Here is a 19897-nt window from a genome sequence, read left to right on the forward strand (position 1 = left end):
TCGTCGTCGCGTCAGCAGAAACTCTTCCTGGGGCCTGGAGGAGCTGGTTACCATGGAGACGCTTCTGCTGAGCTCGGCACCCTGGGATGGAGGGGGGGGGGGGGGGGGTGAGATGTTTCTGTCTCATTCATGAAAACACTCGTATCGTTGGGGAAAGTTCAATCTTTAATCAGTTTGTTCACGCTGGACGATGATGTCACCAATTTAAATTGGTTTTATTTTTTCCCCACATTCTGTGTACATTTTTTAAGAATTTGGTTTTTAGCATTTTATGCAAATGTAATGCCAATACAGTATATAAAGTAATGAAATATAGATAATTTATGCAATTATAACTGAAAACTTGAATGTTTTCATACTTTGAAACATATTTAAAGGCAAAAACATGACAGTAGTTCCCGTGTCCAACAAAACATTCCTTTTTTGGGCATAAACTAAAAAAATTCCAAATTTAGTTATTTGTATGAAATAAATAACTAACAAAAAACTCATATGCCCTTTAATATCCATTTAAAGTGCAAAAAAAGAAAGAAATTGCAACAGCTCATTTGTGAAAAAATCGATCTTTAGACATACAAATCGATTTTTAGGAATTAATATGAGAATCGATTTACTGTAAACTCGGAAAATCGATTTTTGTGTTTTTTCAACACAGGTCTAACACTAACCCAAATCAATATCGGATCAAATTGAATCGAATCAAATCCTGATAATCGAATCTTAAGAATTGGAATTGGAATCGGAATCAGTGTTTTATTCTGCTTCTATCACCTTATTATCCTATAATTCCTGACTGGGTTTTTAGCTACATGTGTTTACGGTTGATGAAACCGTGGAAGGAGTAACGTTAGGCCGAGCTGGAACGTTACAATCTCCAGCTTTAGGTTTCGTTATTGTCACTAATTTATCCATCAGGTCTAACTAGCGTTTAATATGAAATAGCCAAGTTAATTTAGCAATTAATTTTTCTTTTCTTAAACAGCTAGCTAGCTGGTTTTCCCGCTCTAAAGTTGACATTAGTCACATGACTCATGTCCAGTGGTGGACAGTAACGGAGTAAATTTACTTGAGTACTGTACTTAAGTACATATCCAGAGGATTTGTACTTTACTTGAGTATTAGATTTCTTTGGTACTTATTACTCTTACTTGAATACATTTCCAAGACAAATATTTTTACTTTTACTCGAGTAAATTTCTAGGAAGGCTGAAAAGTACTCATTACTTTCAGGTCTGCTCTTTTTTCTTCTTCCCTTAAATCCTATTGGACACAAGCTGTTTTTGTCAAAGGAGGAGACCTATCACAGTGCACGCTCTCCACTGGGATGTACGTAAAGCGGAAATACGTCAAGCCTCCTCAAAACGATACCGCCAAAGTAGCCTGCGTTTGTCAAGACAGAGCCGCAACAAGTCAAGACAGAGCTGCAACAAGTCAAGACAGAGCCGCAACAAGTCAAGACAGAGCTGCAACAAGTCAAGACAGAGCTGCAACAAGTCAAGACAGAGTCAACAAGTCAAGACAGAGCTGCAACAAGTCAAGACAGAGTCAACAAGTCAAGACAGAGTCAACAAGTCAAGACAGAGCTGCAACAAGTCAAGACAGAGCTGCAACAAGTCAAGACAGAGTCAACAAGTCAAGACAGAGTCAACAAGTCAAGACAGAGCTGCAACAAGTCAAGACAGAGTCAACAAGTCAAGACAGAGTCAACAAGTCAAGACAGAGTCAACAAGTCAAGACAGAGTCAACAAGTCAAGACAGAGTCAACAAGTCAAGACAGAGCTGCAACAAGTCAAGACAGAGCTGCAACAAGTCAAGACAGAGCTGCAACAAGTCAAGACAGAGCTGCAACAAGTCAAGACAGAGTCAACAAGTCAAGACAGAGCCGCAACAAGTCAAGACAGAGTCAACAAGTCAAGACAGAGTCAACAAGTCAAGACAGAGCCGCAACAAGTCAAGACAGAGTCAAAAAGTCAAGACAGAGCTGCAACAAGTCAAGACAGAGCCGCAACAAGTCAAGACAGAGTCAACTTGTCTTGACTTGCGGCAGCACATCAGTGCAGCTGGTTTCAAAGAGTTAATTCTCAGAAACAAGAGTTAAAAGATCCTTAAATTAATTTAGAAAAATATATATAGTAATTTACTGATTTGGAAAATAAGAAATTTACTCTTACTCTTACTCTTACTTTTACTTAAAGTAAATTTAAAAGCATTTACTTTTGGATACTTAAGTACCTTTTAAAAGCAAGTACTTTTCTACTCTTACTCAAGTAGTATTTTTTGACTGAGCTACTTTTACTTGTAACGGAGTAAATTTTGACCAGTAGTATTTGTACTCTTACTCAAGTACTGGGGTCGAGTACTCTGTCCACCTCTGCTCATGTCAGGGGAATCATTTATGTAGAGTTGTAGAATAAATAGTTATTGTCAAAAGTAGATTATTATCACCTCTCTGCTCTGTCCTCCGTCCAGCTCACCCTGGTGGACATGACCTAGGTTGGTTCTGGTACCAGGTTGGTTCTGGTACCAGGTTGGTACTGGTACCAGGTTGGTTGGTGTAATCCCACCAGTTTGATCAGCCGTGTCTCTGCTTGTCTCCGTCCAGCTCACCCTGGTGGACATGATCGTGTACGGAGCGCTGAAAGCGGCCGACTGCTACAGCATCCGCTTGTCCCGGGTCCTGCGTCCTCTACTGCTGGTCAACGTGACGGAGGGACGGCAGGTACGGACCGGTCCAAACCCCCCGGTCCAAACCCCCCGGTCAAACCCCCCGGTCCAACCCCCCGGTCCAAACCCCCCCGACTAGACTCAAGTATTTCTGCTTCTTCTGACTCAAATGAGCTTCCTGTTATACGGAGAATCTGGTAATCTGGTTCCATCATGGTGTTTGTGTTTCTGCTGTGATGGAAGTTTAGAAGTTTGATACGGGGAACTACAACAAACGTTATCTAATTAAACTATTTAGGCCACGTTTCCACATATCCGGGTATTTACAAAAACAGATATTTCCCCCTCTACGTTTTGAAAAATGCCATCATTTCCAGGAACCTGCATAAATATCTGTTAAGGTGCTATGAGCAGCCAAACCTGCAGGGGGCAGTGTAACGAGAAGATAAAGTCATGCTAGCCAATCAGAATCCTGGAAAAAAACATCAACAAATGACACGAGTAACTTCCAGTTACTTCCAAGATGAACCAGTCTTTGGTTTGGAGTGACAGAGAAGTGGAGTTACTTTCTTTTATTTATTTTTTTAATAATTTTTTTATCCCTGATTTTCTTTTTACCATTTTTCATCACCCAGTGCTTAGTTTTAATTAGCACCTCATTTAAACAACTTCATGCAAAATTTCATAGCTGAGAATTAAATAAGAGGCATTTAATAATTTTTATATTTTTTAATTTTTTTAATTTTATTCTTTATTTCATTCATTAAAAGAATAACAAAACGGTTCAATATAATTACAACAAATAAAAGAGAACAGAAAGAAGACTAAGCTTATTTTATCTGTCCCTTTTTCCTAAGAAATCAAATTTAAATTAATGTAATAATAAAAACAAAAACAAATTACGCAATTTATAAAAAAAAAAAAAATCGACTAATCGATTCAATAATGTGACTGATCGATTATTGATAATGTGTTTTGTCAGGATGCAAAAATGTAGGAAATTTAACAACTTGACAACAAAAAATGTTTCTGCACGCTGAGTTAATCCTGGAGTAAAATCATGTAAAAATGAAAAAAAAGAACACAAAAAATGTAGAAAAAAAATAAAAACCTTGATTTATTCCAGAACTTGGTTTTCCATCAGGATTCTAACCGGCATGTTTGTGCAGATGATGTTGTTATCTGGAGTGTTTGAAGACGAAGGTTCCTGCAGCCAAACATCAGCTGGTTTTAGGCGCCTGAACGCATCGTTAGCGTCCGCGAGGACGATCACAAGCGCCGGCGTCTCCCGGGACGACGGACGTAAACGTTTCTCTCTCTGTTTGTTTGTTTGTTTGTTTGTGTTCAGCTCCGCCGAGCGTTCAGGAGCATCCGGAACGCCGTGCCCCAGATCTTCTACGTCTTCCTGCTCTTCATGTTCAGCCTCCTCATCTTCTCCCTGATGGCCCTGAAGCTGTTCGGCAGCCGGTGAGAGAACGCTGCTGCGCTACGACACAAGCTAGCCCGGTCCAGTCTGTTCGGCAGCCGGTGAGAGAACGCTGCTGCGCTACGACACAAGCTAGCCCGGTCCAGTCTGTTCGGCAGCCGGTGAGAGAACGCTGCTGCGCTATGACACAAGCTAGCCCGGTCCAGTCTGTTCGGCAGCCGGTGAGAAAACGCTGCTGCGCTACGACACAAGCTAGCCCGGTCCAGTCTGTTCAGCAGCCGGTGAGAAAACGCTGCTGCGCTACGACACAAGCTAGCCCGGTCCAGTCTGTTCGGCAGCCGGTGAGAGAACGCTGCTGCGCTACGACACAAGCTAGCCCGGTCCAGTCTGTTCGGCAGCCGGTGAGAGAACGCTGCTGCGCTACGACACAAGCTAGCCCGGTCCAGTCTGTACGGCAGCCGGTGAGAGAACGCTGCTGCGCTACGACACAAGCTAGCCCGGTCCAGTCTGTACGGCAGCCGGTGAGAAAACGCTGCTGCGCTACGACACAAGCTAGCCCGGTCCGTACGGTTGGTCCCTCAGCTACGACACAAGCTAGCCCGGCCCGTACGGTTGGTCCCTCAGCTATGACACAAGCTGGTCCGGTCTGGACGGTTGGTCCGGTCGTTCCTTGAATGAAAGAGAACAGAAAGAAGACTAAGCTTATTTTATCTGTCCCTTTTTCCTAAGAAATCAAATTTCAATTAAAGCTGCAAGCAGCGATGAACGGGCCCTCGCACTCACGGCCACCGCCCCCCATAAGCATATCAGAAATGACACCACCCACGACTTCCTATGTCAAACCATTCAAAAGTTACTGCAGAAAATCGGAAGTATCACATATCAACCAATCAGAAGAAGGGGCGGGACTAATTCCGGCCAATGAAAGTCAAAGACTCAATACCGAGTCCGATGACACCACCAACATGTCTTTATCACAACCCGTTCAAAAGTTATGGCAGAGAAAAGTTTTCTAGGGGGCGCTGTTGAGCCGTTAGGCCACGCCCATTAATGCAAGTAAGTGCTCGGGCCCTAAATAATGTTCTAATAAAAAAAAAAAGTTAAAAATTACGCAATTTAAAAAAAAAAAAAAAAAATTCCAATAAACGTAATTTAAGAAAAACAACAAACAAAACCAAAACTACAACAAAGTTATTAAATAACACAAAATATCTGTCGTCAAACACAGATAGTCGTATTCTTTTTTGATTCAAAGAAAAAAAATATGACAATGGTGCTAAAGAGAGAGAGGAAAAAAAGAAAACCCACCTAACTTAACAATTATCATGATGTTTCTTCATCAAACTGGCTTTTATTATTCTTTTAAATGTAATGTTTGATTTGCATTCTTAACTTCTGTATCCAGATTGTTCCATAAACTGATACTTTTACAGAAACACAACGTTCCGTTAATGTGTTTAATTCCCAGAAAGCTGAAGACGATCAACGGAGCTCCGTACTTCACCAAGTACCTGGACATCGTGTTTGAGCTGTACGTGCTCGTCACCACGGCCAACAGCCCCGACGTCATGTAAGGAAATAACCCCAACCATCGACAGGAATATTCACAAAACCGTCTTTTCTCTTTTATTACGAATGTTGATTCAGTTATTTTAATAATAAATTATAATTTTGCAGGAATTTCCAGAAATTCTGGCCAAATTTCCTTAAAAGAAAACAGAAACTGACGGTAAAACTTGAGTTGACCCTTCGTGAAGCTCCGCCCCCGTTGCTAGGTCGTTGCTAGGTCGGACAAAACTGTCGTCTCTCCCGTCCACTTCCGTTGTAAAAACAGGGTTTTACATCACTTTATTTCTAATTAATGTACCAAAGAAAATCAACAGCAACTAGATAGAAATAAAAAGTACTTCAGGTACCGTGGAGTGAGTTAAAGAAACTGAAGTTTTCAGCAGAAACAAGATATTTAGCTGAGTTTAGCTGATAGCGATAGCGGTGGAAGGTGCGGCCGTCCACGTAGCTTTATCCAAAGCAGACATTTTTCTTTATTTACGGTTGGTTTTGGGATGAAATGTTTTCCTGTGATTCTCTCTTTTACAAGTCCCCCAGACACACCGCTTAACCATTTTAAGATGAATAAATAAGTGTTGGCGGTTGTAGCTGCGGTTGTAGCTGCTGCCGAGCCGACTTTGTTTTGGAAGTTCGGATCAGATTTGTGCCAGTTTGGGGATAAAAATACGGATAAAAATACGCTGCTCCCTCACAACACTAGTGTTACTTTTACTAAAACAAAGGTTATAAAATAATCCAGTGATTTAAATGTTGATACAAGGAAAGTAAAAACTACTTTTTCCATTGATGTGAACGATAGAGACGACTGTTTGGTCCAACCGGATAAACCAGATGTTTCTGATTGGTCGGTCAGGGACCAATCAGGAGGCTGACAAAGAGTCAATTCCTTCCACACTAATAACTGACTCCGCCCACCTTTTAAAGGAAATGTTGCTAAATTTTATTTAGAATTAATTTTAATATCTTTATACATATAATTTGAATGATTTAATTTCTTGTCCGATATAAAGCGTTTAGTGTTTTTAACTCTTGATGTTTTTATTATGCCACAAGTTTAACCACTTTCACGACACCTTTGCTATGGTTTAGACGCGACTGTCGGACGTGATTAACGGCGTCTTTGACCCCGACTGTGTTCTTCTGAAGCGTCTTTGAGATCTTTTAAAAGCACTATATAAATAAAATTGATTATTATTATTATTATTATTATTATTCTGTCTCGTTGGCAGGATGCCGGCGTACAACGCCAACTCAGTGTTCGCCATCTTCTTCATCCTGTACATCCTCATCAACACCTACATCTTCATGTCGGTGTTCCTGGCGGTCGTTTACAACAACTACAAGAAGCACCTGAAGGTACAGCGTTTTAGACGCTTTTAGATGTTTTTAGACATTTTTAGACGTTTTTAGACGTTTTTAGATGTTTGTAGACTTTTTTTAGACGTTTTTATATGTTTCATGTCGGGTTGTTGTTAGAAACCAGAACGAGACGCCCAGAAAGAAAAACCACGGTGGAGACCGTTCTCAGGTGATCAGAGGTTATGGAGAGAAAATCGACCAAACATTTGTGTGTGATTTGTGCGTATTATAAGATTTGTGCATTACGCACAAAATGATAATTATGAACTCAAAAAGCCTCCTACACACACAAATCGTTAAATACGCACAAATGATTTGAGACTCTTCTCCTCCAAAAAGCCTCACAGATTCGTCCTACATGTTGCATTTAAGGACTGGTGGAAAGCTGGGTCATCTGAGTTTTCATCTGAGTCCAGCGTTATTAGTTAGATACTTAGTTACTGTACCTACACTAAGAAGGTAAACCTACTTCAGACCACCGTGATGCCGCCATCACCGTCTTCTTTCCTCCCGATTTGACCGACGGTTTTTCCACCTAGCAGTTTTTGCTTTAAAACATCTAATTACATTTGTACGGCTCATAAATGCAGATCTGTCCATATGAGGAATTTCAGAATATTACAAAGTAAAGGTGTTATAACTATGGGGTGCTGAGATATTCTTTCTTACTCCGGCCCACAATCTTTCACAATTCGTTACAAGATGGAGTTTTCTCAACATTTAAACTTTATTCACAAAATTTTGACTTTTTCCTCAACATTTTGACTTTTTTCTCGAAGTGCATAATGAAAAAAAACGTCCTCCTCCTAAAATATTATTTTTATTTTTCTCCTGCCTAGCGCTAATACTCTTCCGTACTACGCACAAATCTAATAATACGCACAAATGTTTCGGGTCGATTTTCTCTCCATCAGAGGTTTTCTGGGGGATTTTCTGATCAACTAAAGATGCAAATAACAAAAGCTTTAGGTTCCCGCCCAGGTGGAGGTTCCCGCCCACATCTAGGGCTGAAACGATTCCTTGAATAATTTGATTACAAAAAATAATGGAGGAATTTTCTCTGCTTCGAGAAATTGTTTAATTTTGCAGCTCAAAGCATCGTATTTCGCCCGTACTACGTTTAATGCGGCACAACGCGCTGACGTAAAGGAAGAAGAAAGAGGCGGCGGATATGTTTGGTTTTAACTAAAAGAAAAGGCAGAAAATGTCAAAAGTGTGGGAGATTTCCAGCTGGACACCAAGGCTAACGCATTTAATCTGTAAAAACACAGAGCTGGAGATGATGAGGGTAAAAAATAAAAACGTAATGAACCTAACTGGGTAGTTTTCAATTTCATCTCCGTAGTCATTGATGGATCAAGTAGCGCTGGAGCCTAATGTGCTCCAATACAGCAGGGCTCAGAATTTTATTTTGAACACTGCCAAAACTCAAAATCTTATCAAGACTTTAACTTAAAACGTAACTAGAACTTAAAATTAGCTTGACACAAATGAAAGTTCAATTTTAACACGTGGAAAAACACCTAACATTTTAAGTGATGTGTGTTATCAGGTGTGATGGCATTTTTAGGTTAGAAATAAGAATATTTCTTGGTAAGATCTTTAGTTTTTTGAGTGAAGGCAGTGAATTTGGTCGACTGGTGTAAATTCAGGGTTTTTAAATGAACATCCATGAACCTACTGTATTATATAATTCAGTCTTGATGTCAATTAACATCTAACATCTTATGTATATTTATAATTGCTCTTTAACTAAACAAAAACATGTTTTATCCGATTACTCTATTAATCGATGGAATTTTCAATAGAATACTCGATTACTAAAATATTCAATAGCTCTAACATCTCTATGGTTACAGGAGGAGGTTCGTCAGCTGGTCCGGGCCAAGCGGCACAAGATGGTGCGAGCGTTCTCCGTCCTGCAGGAGCGTCGTGACGACGCCGGCACCAGCGATGTTGGCGAGCCAGCCGTGAGCCAGGACAGCTGGAACCGGCTGGTCCGGCTGGTGCAGCCCGACATCAGCAACGGCCACCGGGAGCTGCTGTGGAGGGTTAGCGACTCCAGCAGCCGCGGAGCCATCGGTGAATAACTTATAGATGCTTTATTAAATTCATAATCCACTGGGTTTGGTGCAAAGGCCCTATTGTATCTGTAGGAATTATTTTCCTTCTGACAAAATTAGGGTCTTTTTCCCCCTAAACGTGCCCAAAAGTCACCAAATTTTGCACCAAGCCAGTCCTGGTGATAAATGTGATATTTCATGGTTTACATTAAGGGGCGTGGCCTAACGGCTCAACAGCGCCCCCTAGAAAACTTTGTGCCTCAAGCACCACAATACGGTTTGACGTACATGCACGAAAATCGGTACACACCTGTATCATGTCACAACTTAAAGAAAAGTCTCTTGGCGCCATGGCCGAAACTAGGGTTGCCACCCGTCCCGTAAAATACGGAATTGTCCTTTATTTGAGAAAAAAATGTTGCGTCCCGTATTGAACTAATACGGGACGCGATTTGTCCCGTATTTTCATTAACTTTTACACCATATTTTAGTTGAATTATTGAAATAAATTAACTTTTACACCTTATTCTAGTTGAATTATTGAAATAAATTAACTTTTACACCATATTCTAGTTGAATTATTGAAATAAATTAACTTTTACACCATATTCTTCACCTGTAGCGATATTATACATCTGGGCTGATGTGGACGTACGTAGCATGGGAGGCTATTTCAGTTACTATATGGTTTTTCTGTCTCTACAGTCATGAAAGTGCTATTAAAGCACTTTAAACTTTAAATCAAAGCATTTTGTTTTTCATATAAAATAAAAACATTTTTATTCAGTTTAGAAGTTTTAGGGCTTTTTTTTTTTGGCTCCTGTGCTGCTGAAATCAGGGCGTCCCTTAATTCTATTTCTGAAAGGTGGCAACCCTAGCCAAAACCCAACAGGAAGTCGGCCATTTTGAATTAATCATGTCATTTTGGCGCAATTTATGCCATCTCTTCAGCCGCTTCTTCGCCCGAACCGTAACGCTATACATCAAAATGTGCGTCTCCATCCCGTGACTACGCGCATTACTTTTATCTTTCAAAAACCGCGCCCCCTTCATCTGGTTGGTCCATATTTGATAGTTCCTTCTTTCTGCCAGAACTTTTGAATGATTTGATATAAAGAGTCATCGGACGTGGTTTTGAGTCCTTGATCTTTATGGGTGAAAATCACACGCGCGAGGGCCCGTTCATCGCTCCTCGCAGCTTTAATTCAGAATTCAAATTAAATCTGTTTAAAATGAGTAGAAATTAGCATGTAAACACCTAATTCCAAATTAAACTTAATTCCGAAGTAAGTGGCTGGTTTATTCCGATTTTAAATCTGAATAGAATAATTCCGTGATCATGTAAACACTCATTCCTCTTTTAATTAATCCGGTCTTTCTTTCTGCTCGTTCCCTCCCCGTCTGTCTCCATGATCTTATATTCCACTGGGCTGGTTTTCCTAACAAAGTTTCCAGATGCAGCAGCAGTAAACGCTGGTCAAGAGCAGAGACATTTATTTAATAAATAGAAATCATTAAAAGAACAGATGGAAACAGGAAACATCAACATGGTGATCTTTTCAAAGTTGTACTAAGTTAGTTTTTCTCCCGGTAGTTTAACTTCCGGTCCCCCCCCTATCCAATCAGAACCTTCCCAACCCCCAGACCTGGAGAGGAATTGGAGAAAGACCATCAAACGTGTTTCCATGGAAACCTCAGTTCAGAATTACTATTTCCATGGAAACTCCAAGGAAAAAAGTTTAATTCTGAATTATTTAATTCGGAATAATTAATTCCGAGTTAAAAAACATCATGTAACCGTGGCCGTTGTGTTGAGTTATGTTATTGTATAGTGTTTGTTTTTGAAAAATAATACCAAAAGTTATTTGTATGAAATAAATAACAGGTCTTTGAATATCCATTTAAAGTGCAAAAAAAATAAAGAAATTGCAGCAGCTCATGCAGTAAACAAATAATTTTAGCTTCCAGGAGGAAACAGACGAAAACAGATAAACGGTTTTATTTTTTCCCATTTATGAGAATTAGGTTTTTAGCATTTTATGTAAATGTAACCCCAAGACAGAATATAAAGTAATGAAATATAGACAATTTATGCAATTATAACTGAAACCTGTAATGTTTTCATCCCTTTAAACGTATGTAAAGGCAGAAACACGGCAGTCGTTCTGCTCATCATCCTGCAGGGGAAGTTAAATCGCCTCATCATCCAGTTCAGCTGCAGCTTGAGCAACGTTTTTATCGTAGACGGACGCGTGTGAAGCCAACGCTGCTGCAGTTACCGCAGACGAGCCTCGCAAATGCAGAAGTGAAGTTTATCTGCAGAAGTTCAGATGAATAATTAATCTGACGCTGGTTGGAGCGGCAGCTTTTATGAGGTTTAGCCGCCGCGGCGCTACGTTGAGGTTCGTTAGGGTCATTGAACCCGCCTGAGTGACAGCTGGACCTTCTGAAGCCACGCCCACCCCGACTAGCCACGCCCACTCGCTCCGCCGGCCCCGCCCACACCTGTCAATCTCCCGATTTTACCGGGAAACTACTGTATTTTACCCTCTTTCCCGCCATCCTCCTGTATTAGCATTTTCCCATAAATTTGCCGATTTATAATATAATAAATATATAATATAATACAGGACTGTCTCAGAAAATTAGAATATTGTGATTTTCTGTAATGCAATTACAAAAACAAAAATGTCATCCATTCTGGATTCATTACAAATCAACTGAAATAAGCCTTTTATTATTTTAATATTTCTGATCATGACTTACAACTTAAGAAAACTCAAATATCCTATCTCAAAAAATTAGAATATTCTGTGAATCTTAATCTTAAACTGTAAACCATGATCAGCAATATTAAAATAATAAAAGGCTTGCAATATTTCAGTTGATTTGTAAAGAATCCAGAATGGATGACATTTTAGTTTTTTTAATTGCATTACAGAAAATAAAGAACTTTATCACAATATTCAAATTTTCTGATACAGTCTTGTATAATAATTAGGGCTGGGACGATACGGTAACTCACGATTCAACACTGTGGCGATATGTGGCCCACGATATCGATAATATCATGATACACGATAATTACGATATTCAATATATTGTAAGAAATTTCATCAACGATATATCACGATCTATGTGACTGAAAAAGAATAAAAATCCCATAAAAAGGAAAACGTCTGTTTATGCATTTATTCAATGCCAAAACTTCATACAATGTTCAAAGAAAGTGCATTTGTATAAATGTAAAGTCTGAACAGCTGGATTAACTAAAGTGCATAAACAATAGTGCAGTGTCAACCACGTAAATCCATGATGTGTGTTGTAATAAAATATCCATATTTGCCGTCAGTTTATCGATTATTTATTGCGACAGAGAGCGCAACAATATATTGCAATATCGATTTTTTATTTATTTTTTTTTCCCCACCACTAATAATAATATAATCAATTTTTAGAAAGATTTTAGATCTTTTGTATGAGTTTAGCTGATAGCGATAGCGGTGGAAGGTTTATCCATCATTTTTCCTAATCTACTGTTGGTTTTGGGATGAACTGTTTTCCTGTGACTCTCTCTGGGTAGCGGGTGTCACTTTTACAACGTTTACCACTTAACCATAAACACATAAACACTTGCGGTTGTAGCTGCAGCCGAGCCGACTTTGTTTTGCCAATACGGATCGGATTTTGGCCAGTTTCGGGATAAAAATACACACAATTTTAAAATAAATAATCCAGTGATTTAAATGTTGATACAAGGAAAGTAAAAACTATTTTTTCCATTGATGTGAACGAGAGAGACGGCTGTTTGGTCCAACCGGATAAACCGGATGTTTCTGATTGGTCGGTCAGGGACCAATCAGAAGACATTCCTGTGACTCTGCTGTATCTTCGGGCGGCAGTTCTCACAAGGTTAGCGGCGATAAAAGGAACAAAATCTGAACAACAAATCAGAGATGGATGGATGTAACGAGAGAAAAGACATTTCTGCCAAAAAGCGAAGACTTTGTGTAAATATCTCTAAAAATGAGAAACCAAAGTTACTTTCCGAAAGAGGAGCAGGACGAGGAACAGTTACGAGTTCTGAAAGATTCGTAACTGCGATGTTAATGTCTCTAACGGGGGAAGAACGATCGTCGCAGCACTAGCGCTGTTTAACCAGTTATGAAGGCCAGAGCCTCATAAGTGGAAACATTCACCCTTCACTTGAAGACAATCAAACTGAAAATATTTAAAATAAATACATGTGCTTTAATTCCCTTTTGTGTTTTCATTTAGGCTCTAATATAGGAATAACAGACATAGGAATGTCCACAGCATTTCAGTGTCAACAAAGATTATCAGGCTATGAGCGCATGATTGTAGTTTGTAAGTGGTTGTCAGGTAGTTTCTTTAGATTTCTTGTCTTGAAATGTAACACTGGACCTCGGTTGGGCTGGTGGGACCACTGCCGAAAATGTCCCTTATTTTTAAATCCCAAACTTGACAGATATGGCCCCTCCCACTCGCAGCCATCTCCCCCGGTACAAAATGTACCGAAGCAGTTGCGCCAGGGCGGGGCTTCACGCAGGAGTTTAGACTAGCGGCGTCGTTGGCGGTCGTCCGCTGGCGGTTCTAGCGCGGCGCCGACCAGCCCGGGTGTCGTTTCTCTGTGTTTTCCTAAGTCTGATGTGTTTGTGCGTCGTCCTGCAGGTAAGGCGGCGTTCGTCCAGCTGGCCGACCTCCTGAACATCGAGGTGATCACGCTCAAGTGTCGGCCTCATCCGTTCAGCCGCTGGTTCCCGGCCGTGTACCGGTCGGCGCCGAGCCGGCTGGTCTGCAGGATGGTGCAGCACCGGTGAGGAGTCGATTTCTGCTGCTTCGTCCAAAAAATGCTACATAAACCGATAGCGTCTGTCGATTTTTGCTACCCTATCGAAAAATGCTCCCTAATGGTTTTCTACCTTTTGCAGAGCTACAATTTTACTGTTTTACTCCCTAAAACCACTTCCTTTCCCCCAAATTGTCCCTGTAACACCCTATAATGTAATAAAATATCCTGACTGATATTGTAATAACATTTTTACCAATAATGTAATACCTTATTATATTATTGGGAATTTATTACATGGAACTCAAAGTCTGAAATTTAACCCAATAGTAATTCTGGTGTTTCAAATCCAGCGTTTATAACATTCTTAGATTCTTAAAACACAAAATGTAGAACTCTGGACTGAAAATGAACATATATATTACATTATCTGTCAGTTTTGGGGAAAAAAAAGAAAAAAAAGACCCACCTGAAAATGTAATAAATTCCTAATAATGTAATAAGGTATTACATTATTGGTAAAAATGTTATTACAATATCAGTCAGGATATTTTATTACATTATTGGTGAAGTTATTACATTATTGGGTTTTATTACATTTTCGATTGAGTTAAGTGCAAATTTTATTACATTTTCAGGAATTTATGACATTATAGGAGCTACAGGGATGCATAAAATTATGGGTAATCAAACTTTGAAAATGGACTGTGTAGAACCATAAAGTAGGGCTGGGCCATTCTGGACAAAAATAAAATCCCCATTTTTTTTTTTCTCTGAAAACCCGAATTTCGATTTTGATTTTTTTGGTAAAACTACAAAAGACAACGGAATAAATTGTTTCAAATATTGTATCTTTATTTTTAAAGAAAAATAGCAAACAAATTTCCCTATTGGGAATGAAGTGCAATTGAAAGATACTGTAAATCCTCCTTGAGTTTAGTAAAGTGACAACATTTACCATTTTCTTGACCAAACAAAGAAGACTAGACGAGCTCTGTCTGTAATGCTGCTGCAAAAAAGGAAAATCCATTTTCCGATTTTCCTTTTTTTAACATCGTCTTGATTAATAAATCCGATTTAGATTTAAAATCGATTAATCGCACAGCCCTACCATAAAGTAGCATTTCTTGACGGGGAGCAAGGATGGACAGAACACTAGCCGGGCCGGTCTCCGGTTCGACTCCTCACCTCCTCCTCCTCCTCCTCCTCCTCCTCCTCCTCCCTCCTCCTCACCGTCTCTTCCTCTTCCTCCTCCTCCTCACCTCCTCTTCCTCCTCCTCCTCCTCCTCCTGCAGGGGCTTCGTCATCACGTACGACCTGATCATCCTGGTGAACGCCGTGTTCATCGGGCTGGACGAGGGCAGCGCTCTCATCGCCCACTCGGAGTGGGTTTTCCTGGCGCTGTACGTGCTGGAGCTGCTGCTGAAGCTGTACGTGTTCGAGCCCAAGGCCTTCTTCTCCCGCCGCCACCGCTTCTGGAACTGGTGAGGATTTCTGATTAACGGACCAAAGGACATCAGCAGCAACTAGATATGAATAAAAACTACTTCAGGTACCGGGGAGTGAGTTAAAAAAAGGTTTTCAGCGAAAATGAGATATTTTGCTGAGTTTAGCTGATAGCGATAGCGGTGGAAGGTGCGGCCGTACACGTAGATTTATCGTAGTTTTCCGTTGGTTTTAGGATGAAATATATTCCTGTGATTCTCTCTGGGTAGCAGGTGTCACTTTTACCACTTTTACACACCACTTAACCATTTTAAGATGAATAAATAAAAAGCTTTTGCAGTTGTAGCTGCTGCCGAGCGACTTTGTTTTGGAAATAAGGATCGGATAAAAATACTATTACTGTTCATTTTACTAATACAAAGTTTTGAAATAAATAATCCAGTGATTTAAATGTTGATACAAGGAAAGTAAAAACTACTTTTTCCACTGATGTGAACGAGAGAGACGACTGTTTGGTCCAACTTGATAAACCGGATGTTTGTGATTGGTCGGTCAGGGACCAATCAGGAGGCTGACAAAGGCTTAATTGTGTGATAAAGTAACGTAGTCGTACGGAAAGCCGACGTTTCCCCCGAAGGAGAGATCCAGCACGGAGGTCGTTGCTGCTGCTTCTGAAGATTAAACAGAAACCGGTTTAATGTCCTGAACCTCGGTGGAACGGGACGACCAGGGCGCCCTCTCCTGGACACGTCCTCTCCTCGTTCTCTCCTGGACACTTAAAGGGGACCTATTATGAAAAACACGTTTTTTCTTGTTTTAACATATATAAAGTGGTCTCCCCTCACCCTGCCAGCACAGGGGAGACAAAATACCATGAATTTCTGCAAGGTCTCTGACCCCCGCCGGACTGAGTCCCCCAGTGTCACGTGGTTTTTTTTGAGCCGATTAAAATCTGCTCCCGTCGTTACGTAACGACAGGAGCAGATTTCCATAGGTTCAGCCTCCGCTGCTGAAACCACGCCCACAACCAGCTCTGGAGCGGCCCTTCCTTCAGCCAGTCGGACGCGGCGCCGCAGCGCCGCGGATCCGGGTTAAATCATCCAGGTTCCCGGGTGGTTTGGGAGCTGGGTCCTCGGGGGTCTGTCCCAGGTCGGACCAGCTTCACCCTACGAGATTTTCAGCTAAATCTGTCGGTTTGATCCCCGGTAACGGGCGATGCGCCGCGGATGCGCTCCGGAGCCGATCTGTGCGCCCGCCGTGGGGTTGCGGCGCCAGCGCGCAGCATCCGCCGGGCAGATCCGGCTGAAATTCTGCTGGTCGGTCCCCGGGAGTCCCTGCTATCAGTCCAGGCCGGTTCCTGCGGTCCCAGCCGGTCGGAACCGGTCAGATTCCCCCGTTAAAGCCGCGGTGATGCGTTCTGCTCCAGCAGCGCTGCTCCCGGGCGCCCGGCGTGGCTCCGGGGCCAGCGTTCAGCATCCACCGGGCAGATCCGGCTTAAATAGTGCATAAATGTTATTTATATACAACTCATATTTAATTTTTTTAACAATAAAGTTTCCATTTGTGAAAATTCAGTGTTGTGATAATTTACAGGCTCGGGCTGCTCTGGCGGAGCGAGGTTTATTCTCCTCCCCTGCTACACGTCATTCAGGGAGCCAATCAGCACAGAGCCTCATTATCATACCCCCCCCTTCCCTTAGAATGGAGCACAGAAAAAGAGGTTAGAAGCGGTAAAACTAGTGACAGGGCCCACAGGCTGGATTTATGATTTATGTAGAAAAAACAAGCTTTAGATTGTTTTTAAGACATTCAAGGCCTGTTTAAAATATACATTAAATGCCATAATAGGTCACCTTTAAATGCTTCTGTGTTTGCTGATCTTTACGAACCTAAAACCAGCTGTCGCCTCCCTCCCTCACAGCTTGTCTGCGTCCCAGATTGTGAGCACCAGGTAGGTTTTTCCCGTCCGGCCGGTCGCTGCGAGTCGCTGCGAGTCGCTGCTAGTCGCTGCTAGCCACTTTGGGCGGCTTCGTCCGGCAGCTCGGACTCGCTCACCGATGCTTCAAGCAGCGTTTTTCATTGCTTTGTCGGTGGTTTTCATTGGTTTGTTGGTGGTTTTCATTGGTTTGTTGGTGGTTTTCATTGGTTTGTTGGTGGTTTTCATTGGTTTGTTGGTGTTTTTCATTGGTTTGTTGGTGGTTTTCATTGGTTTGTTGGTGGTTTTCATTGGTTTGTTGGTGGTTTTCATTGGTTTGTTGGTGGTTTTCATTGGTTTGTTGGTGGTTTTCATTGGTTTGTTGGTGGTTTTCATTGGTTTGTTGGTGGTTTTCATTGGTTTGTTGGTGGTTTTCATTGGTTTGTTGGTGGTTTTCATTGGTTTGTCGGTGGTTTTTATTGGTTTGTCGGTGTTTTTCATTGGTTTGTTGGTGGTTTTCATTGGTTTGTTGGTGGTTTTCATTGGTTTGTTGGTGTTTTTCATTGGTTTGTTGGTGGTTTTCATTGGTTTGTCGGTGGTTTTCATTGGTTTGTTGGTGGTTTTCATTGGTTTGTCGGTGGTTTTCATTGGTTTGTCGGTGGTTTTCATTGGTTTGTTGGTGGTTTTCATTGGTTTGTTGGTGGTTTTCATTGCTTTGTTGGTGGTTTTCATTGCTTTGTTGGTGGTTTTCATTGGTTTGTTGGTGGTTTTCTTTGGTTTGTTGGTGGTTTTCATTGGTTTGTTGGTGGTTTTCATTGCTTTGTTGGTGGTTTTCATTGCTTTGTTGGTGGTTTTCATTGCTTTGTTGGTGGTTTTCATTGCTTTGTTGGTGGTTTTCATTGCTTTGTTGGTGGTTTTCATTGCTTTGTTGGTGGTTTTCATTGCTTTGTTGGTGGTTTTCATTGGTTTGTTGGTGGTTTTCATTGGTTTGTTGGTGGTTTTCTTTGGTTTGTTGGTGGTTTTCATTGGTTTGTTGGTGGTTTTCATTGGTTTGTTGGTGGTTTTCTTTGGTTTGTTGGTGGTTTTCATTTCTTTGTTGGTGGTTTTCATTGCTTTGTCGGTGGTTTTCATTGGTTTGTCGGTGGTTTTCATTGGTTTGTCGGTGGTTTTCATTGGTTTGTCGGTGTTTTTCATTGGTTTGGTGGTGGTTTTCATTGCTTTGTTGGTGGTTTTCATTGCTTTGTTGGTGGTTTTCATTGCTTTGTTGGTGGTTTTCATTGCTTTGTTGGTGGTTTTCTTTGGTTTGTTGGTGGTTTTCATTGGTCTGTTGGTGGTTTTCTTTGGTTTGTTGGTGGTTTTCATTGCTTTGTTGGTGGTTTTCATTGGTTTGTTGGTGGTTTTCATTGGTCTGTTGGTGGTTTTCTTTGGTTTGTTGGTGGTTTTCATTGGTTTGTTGGTGGTTTTCATTGGTTTGTTGGTGGTTTTCATTGGTTTGTTGGTGGTTTTCATTGGTTTGTTGGTGGTTTTCATTGGTTTGTTGGTGGTTTTCATTGGTCTGTTGGTGGTTTTCTTTGGTTTGTTGGTGGTTTTCATTGGTTTGTTGGTGGTTTTCATTGGTTTGTTGGTGGTTTTCATTGCTTTGTTGGTGGTTTTCTTTGGTTTGTTGGTGGTTTTCTTTGGTTTGCTTGAGTAAAGCAGCTTTGTGCGGTTTGTTGTTCGTAATCTGAGTCTGAGAGTGAAAACTGTGGGATTGGTTTCCAGGAAGTCACAAAAGGAACAATGAAGGACAAATGACAACAGGAAGTTGAAAAATCCTTTCTTTTTTTTTTTTATTCATAATTTTTTCTTTCAGACTTCTCTCACTTGGGGGCCACTTTGCTCACGTTTAACTTTCTGCAGCCCGTCGTCACGGTCGTTGGTAGGGCCGATACTGCTCTCATATACTCGTACTCGCAAAGATTCTCCGATACCACGCACCGATACTTCATTGTTGTTGTAGTTACTGGTTAGTGACTCTAGGGGGAGATGTTCCCCGGGTGAGTGTGCAGCCTGAGTTGCTGCTGCTAACCAGCTGTTCCTGTTAGCCGCTAGGCGGCTAAGCTTAGCGTGGTGATGAGAAGAGAGTGATACATGAGTGAGACTGGCAGCGATGTTTCAGGCAAGATAGCAACAATTAATGCAGCGGGACGTCAGCTGTGTGGACATATTTCAGAATAAGGGACGACGACAGAAGCAACACAGACTGCGGGCTGTCGGCGCGGCGCTAGCCGGGGGGCTAGCGCTCCCAGCGCGACTGGGCCGTGGAGGAAAGCCCGGCCGGCTGAGTTTTGTTTAAAATTTAATTTCTGTTGAAAATAAAGCCTGTCTTCCAGTTCATGGCATTTTTCATTGCATTTTTAGCCTAGTTATTTTTGTGGTAGAAGTATCGGATCGCTACTCGTTATCGGCAAGTACACAAATTAAAATACTCGTACTCGGTGTGAAAAAAATGGTATCGGGGCCTCCCTAGTCGTCAGGGTTCAAGGTCGTTATTGTTACAGTCCAGATAGAAGACGGTTCTCGGGTGAAAACTCATTAAAAACTTGTTAAGAGTTCAACTTCAGATGAAAACGTCACATTTGGCTCCTTTATTTAAAGTCAGGCTA

General features: G+C 41.3%; 1 protein-coding gene across 1 annotated transcript in view; it reads left to right on the top strand.

Moving 5' to 3' along the window:
• Nucleotides 1-19897, top strand: part of tpcn3 (two pore segment channel 3) — a 48918-nt gene that overhangs the window by 13758 nt on the left and 15263 nt on the right. The window contains exons 5-11 of the mRNA XM_061728981.1: nt 2603-2719; nt 4013-4131; nt 5559-5660; nt 6889-7015; nt 8878-9100; nt 13774-13918; nt 15187-15375. Of these exons, the coding sequence (XP_061584965.1) occupies nt 2603-2719; nt 4013-4131; nt 5559-5660; nt 6889-7015; nt 8878-9100; nt 13774-13918; nt 15187-15375 (1022 nt within the window). The remainder of the gene's footprint in view (nt 1-2602; nt 2720-4012; nt 4132-5558; nt 5661-6888; nt 7016-8877; nt 9101-13773; nt 13919-15186; nt 15376-19897) is intronic.

Source organism: Cololabis saira, chromosome 1, assembly GCF_033807715.1.
Source record: "Cololabis saira isolate AMF1-May2022 chromosome 1, fColSai1.1, whole genome shotgun sequence".
NCBI lineage: Eukaryota > Metazoa > Chordata > Actinopteri > Beloniformes > Belonidae > Cololabis > Cololabis saira.